The sequence below is a fragment of the Loxodonta africana genome, chromosome 8, assembly GCF_030014295.1.
Source record: "Loxodonta africana isolate mLoxAfr1 chromosome 8, mLoxAfr1.hap2, whole genome shotgun sequence".
NCBI lineage: Eukaryota > Metazoa > Chordata > Mammalia > Proboscidea > Elephantidae > Loxodonta > Loxodonta africana.
In genome coordinates this window covers 104,278,322-104,302,038 of record NC_087349.1, presented here as the reverse complement: position 1 = coordinate 104,302,038, position 23,717 = coordinate 104,278,322, and the positions used below count along the sequence as shown (strand labels likewise).

At 42.0% G+C, this 23,717-nt stretch overlaps 1 protein-coding gene across 1 annotated transcript in view; it reads left to right on the top strand.

Moving 5' to 3' along the window:
- The window catches only part of GLI3 (GLI family zinc finger 3), a 327,915-nt gene that overhangs the window by 66,360 nt on the left and 237,838 nt on the right, over window positions 1-23,717 (top strand). Inside the window, exon 2 of the mRNA XM_064290200.1 lies at window positions 22,423-22,665. Within this exon, the coding sequence (XP_064146270.1) occupies window positions 22,423-22,665 (243 nt within the window). The remainder of the gene's footprint in view (window positions 1-22,422; window positions 22,666-23,717) is intronic.

Genomic DNA, 23,717 nt, shown 5'->3' with positions numbered 1-23,717 from the left:
TTAAATAAAAATTCCCTAAAAAAAAAACCAGACCCAGTGCCGCCGAGTCTATTCCGAAAAAAAAAAAAAAAAAAAAAAATTCCCCAGTCTCCATGAAAATGCTAGCTTTTGAACAGTTAAGCTCTTCAAACCTTCAAGTAGGAGAATAGTGAGACTGTCCCAGTTGGATGGGGAAATATTTTACCAACACTTTCGAAGGTCTGTGGTTGCCTTAATAGGGATACTTTCAAGGCAAAGATTATCAGTAGATTTGCTATACCTGCCAGGGATTGCAACCTATTGGATAGTGCTTTAAAAGCCTCGTTTCCTTCATCTTTCTCTTGTAGCTTTGTCTCGTAATAATGCAACTGTTCTTAGAATGAAGAGCTTCATTACGTAGCATCTAAAGCTCTTTTTAGATTCTTTAAATTGATTAAAATATGGGAATATACAGCCATATTAAAACACCACATTCAAAACTTAAGTGTGTGGTATAGGGCTATATATGGTGTTTTCAGTGTTTTTTGTTTGTTTGCTTTTTCTGTTCATACCATTAAGTTAGAACTTACATTTTTTTGCACACACTTTGTTGTTTGTTTTTTTAATCCCACGATGAATTTCAAAAATACATTAAAAAAAAACCTAAACCCGATGCCATCAAGTCGATTCTAACTTATAGTGACGCTGTAGGACAGAGTAGAACTGCCCCATAGGGTTTCCAAGGAGTGGCCGTTGGATTCAAACTGTCAACCTTTTGGTGAGCAGCTAAAGCTCTTAACCACTGCGCCGCCAAAGGTAAAACAAGAATTTACAAAGACCTGGATATTTACGTTTTACGGTTATTCACATTTAAATGCTAGAAGAAGATGAGTAAACAAGAGATTACTTGAATGGAGTGGGTGGAAGGTTATTTTGAAGTATCAGCACAGTCAGGAGACTGTGAAATTGACCAAACAATGATCTAGAAACATTATAGGACAACTTCAGAGGCCAAGTGCAAGCCCTGAAGGTAAGAAGAGACAGGGGGGCATGCGCTCTTATGATCTGCTCAGTGATTCTGATGTAGAAAGAAGAAAGATGGTGTATTGGATGGAGGCTGTGTTGGGTCCAACAGAGACTTAGAATGAAGAGGTAGAGACAACTGCAGTTGGAGAAAAGACAAATCAGAGAGGGGGGCTACACGGCAAAGGCGAGTTGGTGTTGGGGGTGAGCCTTTGACGGTGTTTGAGGGGCGTGATGGTGGAAGGTGAGCTTGAAGAGCTGTCTTTAATGTCAGGGCAGAGGAGGAGAAGAATGAAAGGAAAGGCAGGTGCATAGAGATAAATGACTGTCTTGGTTTTATTCTGAGTAATTTATGAGGCCCTTGACAAGGAGGACTATGGCCCGAATGTTACAGAAAGAGGTCAGTATTGCAGAGGATCAGTGTTTGCATGGCAGATCTGTAATTTGTGAATACAGTTGTCACTTGACAGGGAAAGACAGGTTTTATAGTGTAGATGTGAAGATTAGGTTGAAAATATATCTAAAAGTGTTTTCCTTCTTCCTCTCCTGGACCACTTCTCCCCCAGGACTCCAGAGCCAATGTGCACAGGAAGGAAAACAAATAAAAATGAGCTGCCTTTACTCACTGCTTACTGGGAGGGCAGGAGCTGAGCTACTTCAGTGCCAAGGAGAGGCAGCTTTCCTCTGACAGAGCAGGGATTGAGGTTGCGTGGGTTGCTAATATTCTGCGGAATGAACTGCACAATGCATTTATTTTATAGGGAGGGGCTGTCACATTTGTTAGCAGAACCATGCTAGGGTTTTTGTTTTTTAGTCTACAAGTCATACTATTGAATAGCGGGAACCAGTAGAATCGAGAAATCGTCAAGCATAATAAAACAGCCCGGGGTATATGTGTTTTGGTTGCTGTCTTCGTCAGCTCTTCTTGAGGACTTTGGTAGAACTAGACAAGACGATGAGATTAGGATGAAAGAATTCTTATCTGAATGGCTTGGCAGCATGGTGTGAAATACGTATGTGTATTATGGTTCCTCCACACTTAAAGCTTTTCTGCCAAGAAATGTGCATTTCCACTTGTGTCAGCAAAATGAGAATAAAAGAATAAAAAAAAATTACAGTTGCTCAAAGTTGTAATATTAGTATCAGTAATTATTAATACTGTGTGGTTCAGTGAATGTATCTCTGAGGGTTAGGTTGAGATTGGTCAGCCTCATTGAAAATCTGAATTAGAAGAGACACACCTAACACTTGCCCAAACCAGATCTTCTCAGAATTTGGCCTAAGAAGGTCCACCTGGTCTCCACTCCCACACGTAGCATCACAAGTGTCTGTTGCCTTTCTTATCGTCTTTTCCTGACTCTTGCTTTACTGTCTAACCCCTTCACTGCACTAACTCTGCAACCTGTGCTTCTTTTCTCTGGTGGTTTCATGTCTAGAGAAATCGCAGTCACAAGGGCATCAAGGGCAGCTGCCATTTTATTTTTACTTCTCTAGAAGGTCAGTTTTCATGCTGAGACATACCCATACTGAGTGCTTGCGGCAGTGAATGCAGGTACGTGGTCTTTGTGAGGGTGGAGAAAGGCTTCCAAGTGGTAGTCATAAGCCCCAGCAGGAGCCGGTTTGTATGATGTGTGTTGACTCAGCCTGCCCTAAGCCCAAGGGGCCCAATTTTTCACACACTTTGCAGAAACACTGTTTCGGAACTCTGTTAGAACATTTTGCTTCTGCGTTTGGTCAGGAAATTCTCATTTTATTGGGAACCAATCAAAACCAAGCCAAGCCCATTGCCTTCGAGTCAATTCCAATGCATAGTGACCCTATAGGACAGAGTATAACTGCCCCATAGGTTTTCAAGGCTGTAATCTCCGTGGAAGCAGACTGCCACATCATTCTCCCACAAAGCGGCTGGTGAGTTCGAACTGCTGACCTTTTGGTTAGCAGCCAAGCACTTTTACCACTATGCCACCAGGGCTCCTTTTAGTGGGAACAGGAAGTCTCAAAACCCTATCATGGCATGTGCTTCCCCCATCCCTATTAACAAAAATGCATGCCAATCTGGGTCAGCCTGCCTTCAAATGAGATCATTAGGACATGCATCTGGCTTAATAGAGGGCACCCTCCCTTGTACAGGCAGTCCTCGGGTTATGAACAAGATCGGCGTCTAAGTGTGCCTTTTAAATGGAATTTGTGGGTAGGTTTGACCGGGTGCATGCGGTTCTTGTTTAGCCTTACTTTTTAGTGCAAGAAAAGGCTCAAAGCCTTTTCAGTGATTTGAAAGCTGCATGTGCAACAAGCGAAGGTGATTGTAATGAAGTATTCGTTGTGAGTAGGGATTGGTTTAAGGAGCCCTAGTGGCACGGTGGTTAAAATGATTCCCTGCTAACCAAAGGTTGGTGGTTCGAAACCACCAGCGGCTCCCCGGGAGAAAGATGTGGCAGGCAGCTTTCAGAGAGATTTACAGCCTTGGAAACCCTAGTGGGTCTCTATGAGTTGGAATTAACTCCGTGGCAGTGGGTTTGGTGGATTGGAGGGATTGGTTCAGTTGTTTCAAAATGAGGACAAATTTACATAATATTAAAGGACAGGTACTCTGTAAATCAGATGATTGTAATCCGGGGACTTAACCGTACTTAAAAAGAAGGTACAGTGAATCGCTTGATCTGTGGTATGTCCCGTATCAACTTCAACTTGTAAGGTGAATGTGGTGCCTTTGACATAAATATAAACTTATTTTGTGGCTATTCTTAAACAAATAGAAAACATCTACAAACACATCCTAAACTGAATTATAAAACAGACCTTTGATTACACACAACACAGATTATATGTTGAAAATTTATTGATTTGTCCCAGTGCTTAGAATATCCAGAGAGGAAATGGTCAGGAAATGTTTTCTACTCTCAGGTTTATGAGGAAAGTTGGAACCCTCCCCTCCCCACCATAAACTAAGCAGGTTTAGAACCACAGGTGTTAGGGATTGAATTATGTTCCTCCTACCAAAATACGCTAAATATGTTTTAACCCCTAGCCTCTACACCTGTGGTTATAATCACATTTAGGAATCAGTCGTCTTTGTTATGTTAATGAGGCAGAATTACTGTAGGGTGTATCTTGAGTCAGTCTCTTCCGAGATATAAAAGAGATTAAACAAGCAAGCAAGAGAAGCAGAGATGGGGCAAGAGAGATGCCAAGCTACATGAAGATCACTCAGGAGCAGAAACTCAAAAAGACAAGGACCTCGCTCCAAGCCATCAGAAAGAGAAAGCCGTCCCCTGGAGCTAGCACCCTGAATTCAGACTTCTGGCCTCCTGAATTGTGAGGAAATAAATTTCCGTTTGTTAAAGCCATCCACTTGTGGTATTTCTGTTACAGCAGCACTAAGATAACTAAGACAGCAGGGAATTGATTTGAACCCTCTACTCAGAGGCCTAACTGGAGGGAGGGTAGGTAGGGTACTGTGCCCTGGGTGTCACTTGAAGCGGGATGCCAATTAGCAGTTTCTATTGCCCGTCACAGTTTCCGTGATCAGCTGTGAGAGATCATTCAGTAATTTAACACAGCGTTATATTCAGTAGTTAGGCCCCTGCCTCTACTTATAAGCCTGTTTCCCTTATCTGTGAAGTGGGGTAAAGTTAGTATCTACCTCAGTTATTTTGAGGTTCAGCTACACCAACTAGTAATTCATCAAGTACCACCTACCCAAACCCTTTTGCCTTTGAGTGGATTCCTACTCAAAGCATCCCCATAGGACAGAGTAGAACTGCCTGTAGGGTTTCCAAGGAATGGCTGGTGGATTCGAATTCATTTCCAAGGAATGACCTTTTGGTTAGCAGCTGTAGCTCTTAACTACTGCGCCACCACGGCTCTAGTACTTATCAAGCAAGTACTTAGAAAATGGTAGTTGCCTTGTTTTTGGTATATATTTCCCAGGTGTGCTTGATAGTTTTACTAATAGCTGCTCTTAGCATGTTCTGAGATGGGTAGATCAGGGGTCGGCACTTCTTTTCTGTAAAGGGCAGTTAGTAAATACTTCTGGCTCCATGGGCCATTCTGTCTTTCTCACAACTACTCATCTCTGCCGTTGTAGGGAGAAAACAGCCACAGGACTATACCTGAACGAACAAGCCTGGGTGTGTCCAGTAAAACTTTATTTATGAACACTGAAATTTGAATTTCATTTAATTTTCATATGTCACAAATTATTCTCCTTTTGATTTTTTTCCCCCCAGCATTTAAGAATGTAAAAACCATTCTTAGCACGTGGGCCGTTCAAAAACAAGCAGTGGGCTGTGGGTTGCCATCACCCTCCCTGAGAGAATTGGCGGGATCTGTTTTTAGTAAATATGGTTTATGGAGACACATAAAATGATCGTCTCAGGAAAAGTCGAGTGTCTTGAGTCACGGTAGAAAACCAAGTGGAGAAACAATTGATATTTTTTCAATAAAGATTCGAAGAAGCTAGGTGTATGTGCCTGGTAAATGTTGATGATGAGCCTGATCCAAGAGCTGCCAAAGAAACAGATGAAAGGGATGACCAGTTGTAATTATAAATCATCAACTTGGATCTTTTTCTGATTATGAAACAGCGATTATTCTCTGCCAAGCTGTCTGGCCTGGTCCTTGGTGAAGGCTTATACTGGGTTAGTCCCTTGGAAGTTATGGAACACTTGGATACATCATCCCATTTTTTTCGTAGGACTTCCAGAGAAGTTAAATGGAACAGATCAGTGATGTCCCCATTTTATGTAGCACGAAGGAGCAACCCAGATAAACTCTGTGACTTGCCTGAGGTTAAACCAGCTCAGCCGTGGAATCTGGCCTGGAAGCTCAGTTTCCTAACTCCTGGCCCAGGACACTTCCCACAGCACCATCCTGCTTTATTATCAAACCAAAAAACCAAACCCAGTGCCGTTGAGTCGATTCCGACTCATAGCGACCCTATAGGACAGAGTAGAGCTGTCCCACAGAGTTTCCAAGGAGCGCCTAGCAGATTCGAACTGCCGACCTTTTGGTTAGCAGCCGTAGCACTTAACCACTACACCGCCAGGGTTTCCATATTATCAGACAGTATTAATGAGATTAGTGCTAGCACCTGGCATTCATAAATGTTACCTTTTATAGAGATGCTTTTCATAGGGTATTTCATTAAGGCCTCAGCAAACCCCGTGAAGTAAGAGGGACAAGTTTTATTATCTGGTACTTATTTACAGATGAGGCAGCTGACAACCTGATACATTTTAATTTACTCTGGGTCGCACACTGATGAAGTGCTAGAGGCACGTCTGGGGCCTGGGTTTTCTTACTCCGTTTATTATACCATGCTGCCTTATTATACTGTATGGAAGCTGATGTCATTAATACCCAAACATTAAAAAATATACTGAAAAAGAAATAACATCCTGCGTGGTTCCAGTCCCTGGCAGTGAGTTTTAAATGGAGGCTCCTGTTATGAAAATTTTTGCTTTCAAAATGCTGCATGCACCTCCTGTAAAAGGTTGAATGAGATGATTTTATTTTTTGGTAAGTGGCCCGTGTAAGTTTTTTATTTATTTATTTTGCTTCTTTCTGCTTCAGCTCCTTGGGTTAAATGAGGCACTGCTGTATTTTTATGGTGTGCCCCATCATCAAAAGAAATTGTGAAGACGCTTGTTAGTTTTCATATTGCATGGATGGAAGTGTATCTGGCACTTTAAGGAACAGTTACAATTCCTAATAGTGCATTTTAAGAAGTAGTCTGGTTCGGTTCTTGATTATAAAAAGAGAAAGCTTTCTTAAATTTGCTATAATTCGATAATCATCTTTTCGTTGGGGGGAATGTCTTTGCTGAGAACGACTCTGATTTTTATTGACTCATTCCACATTCCTTTTCAGTCTGTGGGAGTGGATTATACTCTTGGGTAGCATGCAGGGCCTTTCATTTGTTGGTAAATAATCCAAGCAAAGCTGCTTCCAAGTGCAAGTTGTCACCCTTTCTCTATAAACCATATGCTTCTTTAACTATTGGACATATGCCCCTTTCAAGACGCGATGTGCAGCCTGAACTGTTGGAGCTATTGTTAAGTTAAACACAAACCAAATACTCAGACTGCTCCTTGAGTCTAAGCCTGCAACGCAATGCCCCAGAAGACAGTGTTAAATATGCCCTTGTAAAATAGTTGTTCAGAACCTACAAACACTATCTAAAGATAACGGGTTGCACCAGAGAAGGGTGTACGGGAAGGGTGGGGAGAAATGCGGTGACGAGGAACTTATTCAACCCGAGCATGAGAGGTGTGCTTCCCACTGCAAGATACTAAACGTGCCAAGACACAAACTTGGCAGTAGTAGTGATCACAGCAACAACGAGAGCCACCAAAGCTGAAGAAGAGAACTATGTTTCAGGACTCTGGCTTGAAGTTTACAGTTAGGTTGGTTTGATGAATGTCTGCTGTACGTTTTCCTGATAGCTCTACCAGGAAGAGGTAGAATAATTTTAATAATGAAAATTATTTCCATGTATACAGATAGAAAAATGGCAGGCAAATCAATGCTCCGCATGGTTTCAAAGACACTTTGTAGGGGTTAATAGCAATTTGCAATACATGCGAAAGTTAGACAGATCTGGTCACTTACCAGAAGGATGATTTGAAGCAGGTGGCTTAAGCCTCAGGATTTTCCCTTGAATGACTAGGGTGATGATACTACATACCTGACAGGCCTGTGAGGATTAAATGGGATTAAAGCACAGGTAGCATTTAGTACTCGGCCTGGCGCCTAGTAAGTGGTCAATAAATGTGAGCAACAGTATGGTAGTAATTATGGTTTCTGATGCATTTTCTTTCCCTTTTTAAATACCTTTTAAGGGGGTAGCCAGGTGAAAGTTGGGTTAACAGATTTTTGGATGGGGGAGGTTAGGCATTTTTTGGTGCTTGTATAGGAGGTGCCTGTGCATAGCTACAAAATAATTAAAATGATCACATAATTTTAAATCAGCTAATTTATTGAGCTCTCTATAAAGCCCTGTACCATTATAAGGTGCTATTATTATGTGTAGAAATAGCCTACAGGGCACTTGTAGTTTTAATAGATGGAATAAATAGTTTAACACAACTCTTTAGAAGATGTATTTGTGGGGTAATTTTCTTGATTTATGTGTGCTTAATTTGGACTTCTCTTGAGAATTATTGTAAAGGTTATACTTACAATAGAGTTAAAATAAAAGTCAAACAAATCAGCTTTTTCTGTACTCTAAAAAAAAAAAATTTTTTTTGTACTCTAAAAAGATTGGGCAAAATAGAAACACAAAGAAAAAGTAATCTATATAAATATGTTCATGCTATCCCTTAAACCTTTTTTTTTTTTTTTTTAGTTTAGGAATCCTGTATAGAAATAGGAAACTCTGGTGGTATAGTGGTTAAGTGCTACAGCTGCTAACCAAAAGGTCGGTAGTTCGAATCCACCAGGCGCTCCTTGGAAACTCTAGGGCTGCTGTGAATTGGAATTGACTCGACAGCAACGGGTTTTTATGATATAGAAGTAATTACATATTTCTCTTCATCCCACCTTACTTTCTTCCCAAAACTTGGGTCTTTAAAAAACTTAAGAGGCATTGTAGCCTGGTGGATAAACTAGTAGATCAAATTCTCTTGCAGGGTCTGTCACTTTGTGGCTGTGTTTTCTTGGACAGATGGCTCAGTTTTCATATCTGTGTAATGGGGATCATAATTGTACTTAGCACATAAGGTTGCCATGTAAGGTATTTATGACAGTACCTGGCACATAGTAAAGCTGTGTATAGTAAATGTTAGCCATTACTTCCTGGAGTCCCTGGATGGTGCAGATGGTTAAGAGCTTGAACACTAGCCAACAGGTTGGAGGTTCAAACTCATGCAGAGGTGCCTTGGAAGATCTGCTTCTGAAAGACCACGGCCTTGAAAACCCTATGGAACAGTTCTACTCTGCACACGTGGGGTCACCATGAGTAGGAATTGACTTGGTGGCAACTAAAGACAATATCACTTTTCTGCGTTCATTAAAATCCTTGAAAGCACTATAATGACATAATATTCCATCATATTATAATGTAATGGACATTTACTTTGTTAACTTACTTTCACTATTATAAATAACACTGTGATGAACATTTCTGAATATAAAACACTGCCTGCTTTTCATACTTAAGATACATCCTAGAAGTGATATACTTGGCCAGTTATACTCTTAATGGTGTATGAAAGGACCCATCTCACTACATCCTCCCTAACACTCAGTGTTATTATTTTTTCAGTTTTATTGTATTGCTCGTAATTGCTTTCTGCGGGCTAGCTTTATATCTAAAATGCGTATGTTCCTTTAGGGTAGGACAGGCAAACTACAGTCTCAAGTGTGGGCCAAGTCCAGCCCACCGCCTGTTTTTATATAGCCCACAAGCTGAGAATGTCTCCTAGACTTCTCAATTGTTAACAAAAATCATTAAAAAGAGTACTATCTCATGAAATGTGCAAATGATATGAAATTCATATATCATTTTCCATAAATAACATCTTATTGAAATGTGGCCACACTCACTGATTACGTACCGTCTATGGCTGCTTTTGCACTACAGAGTTATGACAGATCATTTGGCCTACTAAGCAGAAATATTTTACTAGTAGGTCCTTGGCGGAAAACGTTTTCAGACTTATCCTTTAAGGCATTGACCAAAATTGAGATGGAAGTTATTTTATATTTCTTAGCACTGAGTAGGGAGGTTGGATAGCCTAACTTCAGAACATCGGCTTTAGAATCGACCGCCGCGTTCCCAGCCTGGCCTGCTAACTAGCGGTGTGACCTGGGAAGATAATTTTCCTTCCTGTACCATAGTTTTCTCAACTGTCAAATGAGCATAGTGACAGCACCTTCCTGATAAAGTTTCAGTGAAAACTAAGCCAGGAGGCCCTTCCTACCTCATAGTGAGTACCAAAACAAACAAACAAAACAAACCATTGCTGTCGAGTCAATTCCGACTCATAGTGACGCTACAGGACAGCAGAACTGCTCCACAGGGTTTTCAAGGAGTGGCTGGTGGATTTGAACTGCTGACCTTTTGGTTAGCAGCCGTAGTACGCCATAGCTCTCAACTACTGTGCCACCAGGCCCCATAGTAAGTAGGCGTTTAAAAAATCAAACAAACTTGTTGCCATCGAGTCAATTCAGAGTCATGGCGACCCCAAGTGTTTCAGAGTAGAAGTGTACTCCATAGGGTTTTCACTGGCTTTGATCTTTCAAAATTATATCACCAGGACTTTTTTCCAAAGTACCTCTGGGTGGATTTAAACCAACTGTTTGGTTAGTAGCTGAACGCTTAGCCATTTGCACCACCCAGGGACTCCAAACCAATTGGCATCAAGTCAATTCTGACTCATCCAGATCTCATGTGTTTTAGAGTGGAACTGTGTTCCTTAGGGTTTTCAGTGGCTGTGAACTTTTGGACGTAGATCACCAGGCCTTTCTCAGAGGCACCTCTGGGTAGATTCAAACCACCAGTCTTTCAGTTAGTAGCCAAGCGCTTAGCCGTTTTGTCACTCAGGGACTCCTAAGTAGATGTTAGCTGTCATTATTAATTGGTGCATGGTTAATAGATTTTAGTTGGTAGGCTTTTAAAGAAAAGGATAGGAAGAATGAGTCAGGCTAAAATTATTTGTATTTTAGAAAGGTCCATGAATTTGGTCTTCTATGTATTTCCTTAATCACTCTTACTGGTACTTTAAAATAAAAATACATTCCCCCTGGCATTGGAACATTAAGTTTTCCTGAATGTGTCTGGGAAGTTGAAATGAGACCAAAAGAAAGATCTGGCCTGTGTCATACCTACCTGTCACAATGGAGGGGAGGCTATGGGCTGGTGTCACCTGGCCCAGTTGCCTGAGGACCAGAGACCTGCTGGGGTACCAAAGCCACCTGTCTTGGCTTGTGGCCATGAGGATGTGTTTAAGGGGAGATTAGATTTTGTGGCTCTTCCTTCTTCACTCAAAGACAGTATCTGAGCCATTATCTCAAAGTGTTTACAAAGTTGCAGACTTCTTTTTGTTTTTTGAAACAAATATCATTGTTTTTTTGGTGAAGGTTTACACAGCAGTTTAGGTTCATGTTCAATAATTCCCATACAAGTTGTTCAGTGACATTGGTATGTTCTTCACAATGTGTGAACATTCTCATTATTTCCATTCTGGTTGTTCCATTTCCATTAATCTGGTTTCCTTACCCCCTTACATTCTCATCTTTGTTTTAAAGTAATTTTTAAACCTTTTGTTTCATATAGGCGACTTTTTTAAAGGAGCATGGTACTTAGGTACATTATTTTTTGATCCAATTTGTTATTAGGTACGAGGTGACCTTAAGGGTTAGTTTTAGTTCAAGATTTGAAGAGTGTCTCAGGGTAATAGTCTTAGGGACTCCTCCAGTCACAACTAGTCCAATGGTCTGCTTTTTTTTTTTTTTCTTAGGTATTTGAGATTCTGTTCCACATTCTTCTCTTGTTTTATTAGGGTCCATCTGTTGTGACCTTGATTAGAACGGTCGGCAGTGGTAGCTGGGTACCATTTAGTCCTTCTGGTCTCGGGGTAGAAGAGGCTATAGTTTGTGTAGACTATTAGTCCAGTGGACCAGTTTCTTCTTGGAGTCTTTGGCTTCCTTCTTTCTCTTCTACCGTAGAGAACAATAGTTCTATCTTAGGTGCTGCTCGTAAGCTTTTAAGACCCCAGACGCTACTCACCAAACTAGAATGTAGAACATAACTTCATGAACTATATCATGCCAGTTGACCGAGATGCCCCATGAGACTATAGTCCTAAACCTTCAAACCCAGAAGTCTAATCCTGCCAAGTGTTTGGTTATGTCTAAGAAATATGTGTAACTGTGTCCCTTATGTGTTTTATTATATATATGAATATATGTGCATAGTCACATAGATGCATATACATATGCATACACATATATGCACACACACATAAATATATACATACTTAAACACAGATATGCTTACATATATACATATATACCTGCACATACATTTTTTTGGTTGTTTCTGCCATTGTTTCAAAATTATATATGCTATAGCAATTACTAACAGGTCATTTTTCTTGTGTACTTTTTAGCGATATCTTTTGCCTTTCTCAAGCTATGTAGAATTCACCTTCATTCAGTGTTACCTTTCCCATCACCGAAAATAAGAAGTGTCTACTATTTAGTGAGTGAGCCCCCTCCCCCCATCTCTGGTAACCACTCCTGAACACTAGTTTCTGTATATTTACTCATTTGTGTCATTTTATAAACATGAGACATAAAATATTTATTTTTTGTGATTGACTTATTTCACTCAACGTGTGTCCTCCAGGTTCATCCAAGATGTTTCAGGAGCTTATTTTTCTTTATTGCTGAGTAGTTTTTAATTGTATGTATGTACTCCATTTTACTTATCCATTCATCTCTTGGTGGGCACTTAGGTTGTTTCCATCTTCTTGTCATCGTGAATAGTGCTGCAGTGAACATTGGTGTGCATATGGCTGTCTGTGTCGCTTCTCTTAGGTCTCTGGGGTATATATGTAGGAGTGGAATTGCTGGGTCATACGGCAGCTCTACGTCTAGTTTTTTGATAGTTTTCCAGAATGGCTGTACCATTTTGCATTCCCACCAGTGAATAGTTGCAGTCTTTTTGGCTAAATAACCAGATGCAGGTGCCTAGGCAAATTCAGGCCTTACCTGTGGTAAAGCTGTCAGGAATCAAAAGATGGCATTTTTACTTCTCATTGGTTACTCATTGGTTACGGAGCCCTGGTTGCGCAATGGTTAAGCACTCTGCTGCTAACTGAAAGGTCGGAGGTTCAAAACCACCAGTGGCTCCGTGGGAGAAAAGACCTGGAAATCAGCTCCCATAAAGATTACAGTCTAGGAAACTGTATGGGGCAGTTTTACTCTGTCATATAGGGTTTCTGTGGATGGTAATCAAGTCAAGGGCAAATAACAGCACTCGCTGGTTAACTCATTAGTTAAGTACTGCCTGTGGCTGCTGGTGGTGTAGTGGCTAAGAGGTTGGCTGCTAACGAAAACGTCAGTGGTTTGAATCCACCAGCTGCTCCTCGGAAACCCTGTGGGGCAGTTCTACTCTGTGCTGTAGGGTCGCTATGAGTTGGAATAGACTTGAAGGCAACGGATTTATGGCTGCTTTCGCTCTACAAAGGCAGGGTTGAGGAGTTTTAAGTTAGCTATTTTATTGACTGACTCAGCTATGCACATTTCATGACGTCAAAGTTAGCGATAGCTTGGGGGAATTTCTGTTGCAGAAATCTTACGGGGGAGGGGGTACGTGGCCTTTGCTATATAGCCCCTCCTTGGTGTCATGCTGGAGGCAGAGCCTCCAGCTCATTTCAGTTAATAATAGTATTATCTTGATATTTAAATGTGCTCTCCAGGAGGGGCTGATTTCTGCACAGGAGTAAGCATGGTCCGTAAATTTTATTAAAAATACAATACTGCCATATGCTCAAGCTTTCTCATTACATGGTTTTCTAAAAACAGAAACATGCAGCATCCACACACCACACCAGATGAAAGCAGAGAAATCTGCGTTCACTCCTGCAGCGTAAAAGATAGTAGAAAGGTTAGGAAACGGAACCTTTCTGCTGGGGGGTGGAGGGGAACCGACCCGGGAACCACAATTTCAAAGTGCAGCCAGAGGAAGCTGTTACAGAGTGGTTTATTCCTCTGTGCCTTTATAAGAAAACCAGGCTCTGAGCCCTCCCGCCAAATGGGGGCTGGGGTAGATCTCCAGAGTGATAGGATCGTTCTTTTGGGAGGATGCGGGCTGAAGTGGCAGCAGCCTGGACACTCCGGCCTTGCAAACAGGCGTTTCATTGTTTCTGCTAAAGTGTTGGCTGTGGATCCAATTATTGAATCTTAACTGCTCAGGTCTGGATGTGCAAAGTAAGAAAGAAAGGCTCTTAATTTGTTGCTTATAAAAGACTAAAAACCAAGTTCTCAAAGAAATCCCTAATACATAAATGTTCATGAGACTGTTAATCACAGATAGGCATAAACGCACTATTAAGCAGAAGGGAAAAAAAAAAAAACAAAAAACGTGGCCCTCCTGGGAATTTATTGTACTGCCTTTGATGTAACTAATTAACTCACTCAGTGTAAGCAGCAACTAGCAACTAATAGCAGCCTAATAGAAGAAGCTTCATGAAATTTCAGAATTCTTAATTCAAGGAAGGGTTCTGGCACACTCACAGAAAATGAGGATTTCTTCCTTTCTTTTAAATGAGAGCTCACAGGGGTTCTCAAGGGTAAAACAAAAAACCTGTTGGCATCAAATAGATGCGGCATCCCACGTGCTACAGAGTAGAACTGCTCCATAAAGTTTTCTTGGCTGTAATCTTTATGGAATAAGGAGCCTGGGTGGCACATGTGGTTTTCGATCAGCCCCTAACCTAAAGATTGGTAGTTTGAACCCACCCATCGGTACTGCCGAAGAAAGGGCTGGTGAACTTCTTCCATAAAGATTATAGCCAAGAAAACTCGATGTAGCAGTTCAACCGTGTAACACGTAGGGTTGCCACGAGTTAGAGTCGACTTGATGGCAGTTTTTTAAAAAAATCTTTATGGACGCAGATCACCAGGCCTTCATTTTGTGGCACTGCTCAGTAGATTCGAACTGCCAATCTTTAGGTTAGTAATTGGGCACAAACTGTTTGAGTCACTCAGGGACCTGCTTGTTTTTTTCCCCCCTCTTCCCAGGTGCATGCAGGGTTTGGCTAGGGCTTTCTGTCTAGAATTTTGAAAGTTAGTTAGTCCAGTTGATTTATGCTTGGACATAAATGCCCCAGCATGCTTAGGGTAATAGTCCACAAAGTCCCAGGTCCTCAACCAAGTCCCTGTCATCAACACTCAGAAGCAACCTCTCAGGTGCAGAGCTAGAGTGGTAGACTCCTTATTTGTGATGGCTTAGAGGCAGGCATGAAGGAGAATGAATGGAAACCCTGCAGGCCCCAGGCATCCTTGGCAGGCCTCAGACAGGCTGATAGTGTTATCAGGCCTGATTCACCAGATAGGCAGTGCCTCATCCTCGTTATTATCTTTAAAAAAGGCAGGAGGCTGCTTGCTCTGCATACCATCATCATCGCCTTCTCTGCTGCAGAGGGCGAGACAGCCATTTCAGGTTTTGCATTTTAGTTTATCTAAATTCCCATCTTGCCTTTTCTGCCCACTCTCTTCTCTCCCTGGAACCTCTTTTGAAGTTGAATGGAGCTCTCTAAACTGAGCAGTTGGGGAGTCTGGCAAGTATTTCACCTTGGATTAAGCACTCGTCCATTGCTGCCCTGTTGCCCTTTGGAGCCAAGAGGTTCCAGTGAAGGACCAGGGGCATGTTGTCAGTCCAGTCTGCGTTTTCTTCTTTGGCAAAAAGAACACTAGAAATGTTAAAATAATTAAGATACTCACGACTCCCATGGAGGATATTTACTGTGTTGGCTTATTTCACCCTGCAACCTTCTGGTTGATGATTGCATTTCAGGAAGAGAGAGCTGCGCAGATGAGGGAGGGTTGTCACTTGGATTTCTCCATAGCTTCCACTTCTGTTGTAGCCCTCTCGTGTTGCAGGCCTGGCAGCGCCATTTAAAGGTTGCACACAAAGCGGAGCACTCGCTCCTGATCCATCTGGGCACTCCTTCTGTCATCAGTCATTGTCACTGGGAGATGTATGTGTAGCTGCATAAGGGCAGTGGCTGACCCCAGGGGTATTGGCAGTGTTCTTAGAGAAGGCATTGTTTGCTCACTCCCTTTTGAAGCCCAGTTCTAGACATTCTAAGGGAGCCTAGGCATAACTGCAGTCTAGATGGAGAGAGGGAATATTCAGCTCTTAGAAGCGATGGGAACTTTATTTTCTCTGCCTAGCATAATTCGACAATGCTCCTGAATATACTTACCTGCTTCTCTTTTTCATTTCTGATCTCCCTTTGGTCCAGGTCTTGGGATGAATTCTGAAACAGGGAGGCGAGGACTTGGGTTCCATTGTTTTTCGTTCAAAGAACATCAAAATGTAAATAAGTCCAAGAAATAAAAGCTGACAAGATGTAACACACGCATAATAGGAAAAAATCAAATAAGGCCCTTTCCAAACGTAGGGAGGCAAGCATAAAACGATGCTCTGTTTCTTGGTTGGAAGAGTAAGGTGGGACCTCAGGCTTCTGGAAGCATATTAAAACATCCAGTAAGGCACAAAGCCATTGGCTGAGCCTGAGAATACGATGGGCTGGATCGGCAGTGCTCTATAAGGAATGCACGTATCTTCAAGCCTGCGACGGAAAGAATCAAGGTTTTATGGGTAGTCCGTGGGGCTAATATGCTGAGTCCCAATGTTAGTTGCTTTAGAGTTTGCCCGTGACTTGGGGCGGTCCCATGTATGATGAAACGAAATACTACTTGGTCCTGCACCATGGCTGTGATTGGTTGCTGATCAAAGTATTGTGATCCACAGGGTTTTCATTGGCTGATTTTCAGAAGTAGATCCCCAGGCCTCTGTTTCCACTCAGTCAGGAAACTCTGTTGAAACCTATTCAGCATCATAGCAACATGCAAGCCTCTATTGACAGATAAGTGGTAATACTTGAGGTGCATTGGCCAGGAATCCAACCTGGGTCTCTAGCATGGAAGGTGAGAATTCTACCGGTGAACCACTAATGTCTCGCCTGAGTTCCCCTAGAGAGCACCCTATAATGGACGTTGATGCCCTTTTCAGTGTTTTCCAAGAATCGGTTTGTGTGGACAAAAACTCCATAGGAGGGTATCTGAGTTCTGAAAATTTTGGTGCAGAGAAATTTAATTACTTTTTCTGCCTTTCTGTTGGCATGGGAGGGTGATACAGACTCCAGGTATCATAATAAAAACTTACCTAGTAATAGACCTCTGGACCTGCTTATAGGGCAATGTGGATTCAGCAAAGAGGAGCTGGAGTTCTCACTCCATCACTTACTCGCTGTGGGGCACGGGGCCTCTTTCTGATCAGGGCGCTGGGCATCATGCCTTGTTCTATGTCCATGATTGGATTGCTGTGAGGATCAAATGAGATGGTATAAATTATAAAGCATCCTGTCAAGGTAAAGGATTATTTTTTTTTCTTAAGGCAGGGGGAGATGTTTGCTGCTAAGGAGTTAGCAGTAGCGATCTACATATTTATTGAGACTCAATCCTGTGTTTTAATTCATTTGAAGATGACTTTATTATGTCATTCAATACAGAAATGATGAGGTTTCGCATACTCAGACCTTCTTAAGTATGGAAATATTATTTTCTTGTTAGAATTCCATTCTGCTAGAAATTCGTACATCCAGTCTTTTTTTCCCCCCTTTAACATATTGTGTCCTGCCCCCCGCCCCATCCCCCCTTCATTTTGGCTCACCACAACCTGAGTGCTACTTTTCTGGGAAAGCCTGATATTCTGACTTCAGTTTTGTAATTTAATGATGGAGAGTTTCCTTAGTAAACCAAATTTAGAGTCCTAGAATGCTTATCTTATATCCAGACCTTGAACATAAAAGGCATTTTATACCCGCAATTGTTCATTTAATGAGCAATTGCAGAGTGCAGGCCGGTTAAGGGATTGAGCTATATGCACTATTATTGCAAGAAGTATTCCGAAATACCAGAAATAGGACGTAAGCTCTGATCAGGGAGACTGCGAGCACAATTACCTTCTTTTCAAATCCTTCTGTGACACTGCGGGAGGAAAAAGGACTTTGAAACTTGAAAGGAAAGAGCTTGCTTTCAACCTCAAAAGCTAGGAGGAAAGGGCTCTGAAATTTGCTCAGAATTCCCAATTCACCATTAGCCTGTTTCTTCCTTTAGCCTCAAGGCATTCTCCGCTTTTTGAAAAGATGTTAAGAAATTCAGTCACAATAGAGAGCCTAGTTTTGAACATGTTTCACTCGGTCCATTGAGGTCTGGGCTCCAGCCTTTGTGTGGGGTGAATTGAGCTGAGCGGCTAGCTGGTTGGGGAGAGGTGAATGAGGAGTCGCTGTGCAGTGGCAAATTCTGGCAAAGAAAAAAAAAAAAAGCTCACTCCTTCCTTTATTTTACAATATGCATTCCTGTACAATCCCGCTAGTGGCAATATGTGGAGCTGAGCCTGTTCTTAAGTCAACACGGAGTACTTGGTTTATAGCAACTCTTGTTAAGTTTGTCTTGTAATTGAAGCTGCTGTTGACCTTGCTTGGAGACCATTTGTAAAACCGTTTATTTAGCATAAACTGAAATAATAAACCCTCCTTCTCTCAGGCTGATTGTGATAGGGTGACATTAGTTTGATTTAATGATTAGCCGCCTGACCCTTCTGCTGGAGAAAGGGGCTTGAATAGGGAGAGTTCCCTAGGAAGCACACAGAAAGAATACTAATGAGCTTGTTAAATTTAGCATGGCTCCAACCACTTTTAATTCCTCTAATGGGAGCAGCGCTGCCTCGAAGAGGGAGAGAGGGCAGAGGAGAGGGAGGAGAGGAGAGGGAAAGGAAGAGGGAGGCAGAGAGGCACCAGGAATGTTCCTAGAGGGTCTACACAGCTAGAGAAAGCTCACCAAGAAGAAGTTTGCAGAAAGTAGCTAGCCAAAGCCTGGGGACTGAGTTGTGAGTATTGTCGGTTCTCTTATGCTCTGTGTCTTCTACATCTTGGGGGAAGAGAGCAGTAATGGAATTTAAAGGGAATTTAGGGGGAACAGTTTAAAAATGGGTGTTAAGGGGGGAGTTTGACACGTGTACTGTGAGCTCCTGAACGGCTCATTTTGTTAGGGTGACAGGAGGTGTCCCTAGTTAGTGATGACTTGCCAAAAAAGTTTCGTTTTTGTACATTGGAAGAATCCCGTGAAACTTTTATCTCAAGTCCTGGGCGAGAAAGGAGTGCTTCCCCTGCGGTAAGGCGAGATGTCCGGTCTGCGAGCAGATGCTCAGGACAGCGTTTCCTTGAGTCCTGCGTCAACCACCACGATTCCTTTCTTTAAACCTTTATGGTAAACTTGCTAAGCAGTTTTTGCAGTGACGCAACTGTTTGATTTTTTCAGAGCTTATGACACTAAGAGCGGCCAAGTTCATGTCGGTTGCTTTTGGATGAGTTTGGAAAATCTGGGACAGTTTCTAAAACACGATGCTTTGGGGGGCTCTCTGTTGGGGGGCAGGAATTTGTAACTTCCACTTGAGCACATATATAAAGGAGGAAAGAGCTACCGAGTGGGATTATGAGAGTATTTAAAATCATTCTCCCCCCAAAACTTTTTAGTGAATTGGATATTTCAGCTTGACCCCAGAGCCTGCAGCTGTTAAACATAGAGAAGCTCTAACAGTGGTCTTGTGTTTGGCTGTTAAAGTCTATTGGCAGATACTCTTGAAGCAGTGGGCTGTTTGCTTACATTTTTGCAGCCGACTTCTACTTGTTGCCATGGTGGACAGTATGTTTCTGTCAATAATTTGGCCTGGCATAGCCTGTCTGCACTGACTCTCAAACTTTATTGAACCATTCGGCTCAACTGAACAAGATTAGACAGCTTTCGTCTTTTGGCTTGCTGAAGGGGTTGCTAAATTTATAAGAGCAGGCAGGAATATTGCATGGAAAAGTTTTCCCTTTCACTGCATAGAGAGTGCTTTCAAGCTGGTAGCTGTTTGTATTCGGGAGCGTGTATTCTGTCAAGTTTTCATCTGAATGCCCATCAAAAGCAACTCAGCACACGAGGTAAACTTCATGAACTAGTTTTCTGCTGGAATGTTTTGAGGGGAGGAGAGGTAAAAATGTGGTAGCATCGATTTTAGTAAAAATAAGTCTCTTGGATGAGAATTTCCACATTAAAAAAAAAAAAAATTCTTGCCAGCATTTAACTTTACTAGGGGAATGGCTTAATTTGTTCTATATTAAATATTTGAACTTTGGTTGTTTCTTGTTGTAACTTTAATATTCACACATGTTGGGTCCACTCTGATTAGGAAAATCACATAGCTGAGAAGGCACCCTCATTCCATTCGTCTTCCCCTTTTGTCCCCCACCCACTACGCTTCCTTCTCTTAGGAGGCTGAGGGTGTGGGTGAACTCTCTGGCCAGACCTGCCAATTATTGAATTATTCCTAATTTTGGATTCGGATGCTCATCATAAAGACACAGTTTCCAAGAAACTAAGTTTATTATAGGGATACAGTTTTAAGAGAAGAAAAGTTAATTTCTTTTAGGAAGATTAAGTGAAGGAAATCCTGTTTTAAACCTGGAGCCGATTAGTTGAGCTTGGGTTACTGTATTCATCTTTCCCACCGAATGCTAATTACGTGCCACAGCCGGGAGAGGCAGCCCCTCTTCTCAGTAAGGGTTTTCTTGGCCTTCCAAATAGAAAGTCCCATTCTACAGAATTTGCACCTCAGTGCTGGGAATTCACTTGAAGTTGAAATTTGAAAGAAGGGTTTTCTCCAGAGAGCAAATTAGTGGAAAATATGACTTGAGCCATTTGTAGGTTATAGGAATTTTTATAAAAGCTACTATAAGTTTTAGTGTTTTTGACGTGTTTTTGCTGTTACATAACAGAAAACCCCTTAGTCTATAGCCTGCAACTTCACTGTTAATGAAATCCAAGGATGGACTAGTGCCTAAAAGTATTAGTCAGAAGGGAAAGTAATGCAGGCTTTAAAAAAATTTTTTTGTAGTTTGTTTTTAAATTACCAAAAGCATGGTTTGACTTGATCTTATAAAGACCAACATGTGCGAAAATGGAAGGTTACACCTGAGTTTTTTTTTTAGTAGTTACTTGATAGATTAAACTCATAATTTATCCCTTAATTATAAGGTTTGGGGGTGAGGATCTACACAAAACAATATTAAAATAATGTTTCACAGTTACTTGGTGTAGTAGTCAGCAAATTCAGATGAAATATGTCTCATTGTCTATTCTGTTTTGCAAGTCATTTGGTAGGCTGAAAAAAAAATACATTGCTTTTTTCTTCAAGTTCCAGACATAGGCAGAAAGACTAAAGTTGCTGCTGGCATTAGGTTGTTCAAAACATCGGTCAACACAAAGCGGTAGCTGTTACTTCAGTTTATATTTTTCATGTTTGTGTTTATAGCTGTACTTTCTGTTGAATTTATACAAAGACGTATGAAGCTACTAAAGCATAATTTTCCTGGTTATGGGTCTTTCAGCTAGACATATCTGCTATCAGTTTATATTTTGGGATATGATGTGTTCAAAATCTGTCTGTCTAAAATATTACTTAGGTCCAAATGGTTTTTTTCCACTAAGGAGTGGAATGCAGTTCTTAAATCAGGTGTGTAAGAAGTGACCAAATAGCTTTGTTTCTGTCAGTACTTACCGGCCAGGGCACAATGTGTTGATGACACGCAGAGCTTGTTTGGGAGTCCGTAGCTTAGCGTGTGCGCCGTACTAACAATGAATCATCCACTTGTTGCAGATTCAGATAGCCAGTTTGGCTTAATTGTATGCATTAGTTCTTTGATCTGTTATTACAGAAAGGTCATCCAATCACAGTTGCAGACAATCATAGTGGATAGATGGAAAGATCTTAGAGATCAAAAGGAGCTGAAGTACTAGAGAGCTGGAATATCAAATATAGGTGGAATTTTGACGTGCTTTTCCTTACTTACTTGAAGAAATCTGGGTCCTACCAAAGCATACCCGTATATCAAGATAACTGGCCACATTCTTCACCCACCGAGCCTTCTCACACTTGGGACTTCCAGCCACACACGTTTTTCACCTTTGGCATCAGCTCTGGGGTATGGTCAGAAGCAGGAACCATCTCCACTGGGGACTGTAGGTTTTCATGATTGGCACCTTTATCCCTGTACCCAGTGGGTTTTCTGCCCCATTTCTTACTCTCTGAAATTTCTCAGTGGGTTACCAAATCTGACTTAACAAAAACACTAACTTCTGAATCCGCATCTAACACGTCATCCTCTGAGGAACAAAGAAGCTGCACCACCTAGAGCCACCCAGCGCATCAGCGGGTGGCTGGACTTGTCATCACCCAGAGGCCTTTTCCTCCAGCACAGAAAGGGAAGCCAGACCGTCCCTTCCCAGGCCTCAGGCTGGAGAAACGTTCAGGTCTGCGTGGGACCTGCAGGGACTCTGGCAAGTCCATGGTTAAAAGCCTCACTAGCAAATTCAGCTGGAAGCTGGTGATGGTAATTTGTTCATCCCCTACATCTCAACTTAATAGTCCCATTTCCTGCTCCCCTTCGTCCACCCATTTGTATTTTGGACCCTTATTCATAAGCAATTTTTCTTACAAATATCCCTTCACGGTGTAGTTTTTGAAGTTGCCATGAATGAGAACAGGCTTCTTTTAAGGTGGTGGTGGAGGTGGGGGTGTTACAGAGGAAGACCTAATTTATTACTAGTTTTCAGTTGCTCCTTAAAGTGGATCACAGTGTCTTGTCCTTCATTCTCTAGAGGATGAAAGTCCTGGACAGACCTATCACAGAGAGAGAAGAAACGCAATCACCATGCAGCCACAGAGTGTCCAGGGGCTCGGCAAAATCAGCGAGGAGCCTTCCACATCCAGCGACGAGAGGGCCTCGCTGATCAAGAAGGAGATCCATGGGTCCATCCCACACCTGGCTGAGCCGTCTGTACCTTACCGTGGGACACTGTTTGCCATGGACCCCCGGAATGGGTACATGGAGCCTCACTACCGTAAGTGCTCAACGCTAGTCAGCGGGGAACGGTGTGTGCGTGCCTGCGTGCACACGCGCGCATGCTTACGTGCTTTGTGAATTATGTGGTCTGTATTAAACAAGAACAATCTATAAAAAGGTTTCATTTGCTTTCCACTTTTCTACTTCCTGACCTTTTTTTAAATCCTTAAACAGTGTCGGGCCTCAGTGGAGTAGCCTATGGGAAGGGGGTCCATTTGTGGCTATTCTACACGGACTTTTCCTGGGAAGTAGAGGTGGATTTGTTCTACCCACGTAGATGCTGAAGGAGGTAAACCAGTTGATGGCGGGGAGTTATTCAAGTGGGCTGCACTAAGAGAGGTCTTTAACAGCAGCTATTCCCAATTACGACTTTCTCATAATTGTTGAGGAGGAACAAACCTCTTTGAACAAATCAGTGCTAAACTCTTCAATGCGGATGATTTTCCTCGGCACTGCTGGTCTCTAACCAGCATCCAAGAAACTTCTGAAGCTCTTTCTCCAGCATCAGTACAGCTTAAGAAATTAACTAGGACTCCTGAACTCAAGTATACGATGATTTTTTTCCACAAAAGCAGAATAGAAAGAAAAATAAAAGATTTGAGTTTATCTCTGGTCTGTTTCTACTTAAGAACTATAATTCGGTGGTGGAGTAATGAAGCTCATCCTGAGGTCTGGAAGCTTGCAGTCCCTGATTACAGATTTATCACCTAGCCAGGATACAGATTTGCCATTTAACCTTCAAGGCTTCAGTTCCAGATGATCCATGGAGCTCCAGAAAGGGGGACTGGTTTGTGTTTTCCTTTTTCCACATCATTCAGAAATTTTAGTGTGTGAAGGCAAAAGGTCATTAGTCAGATGACTGATTAGTGAGGACAGCTGATTAGCGCATGTTTTTTTGCTCAAGAAAGTGCCCAGGATAAAAGCTAATTTCGTCCCTTCGTTAGTTGGCTTGCAGCAAGGGGGAATGTTCACTCATCAGGGTGCAGATCAAAGAGCCTCACACAACCTTAAGTCTCTGCAACTGCTTTTTTCCCCGGCCAGATTATATTG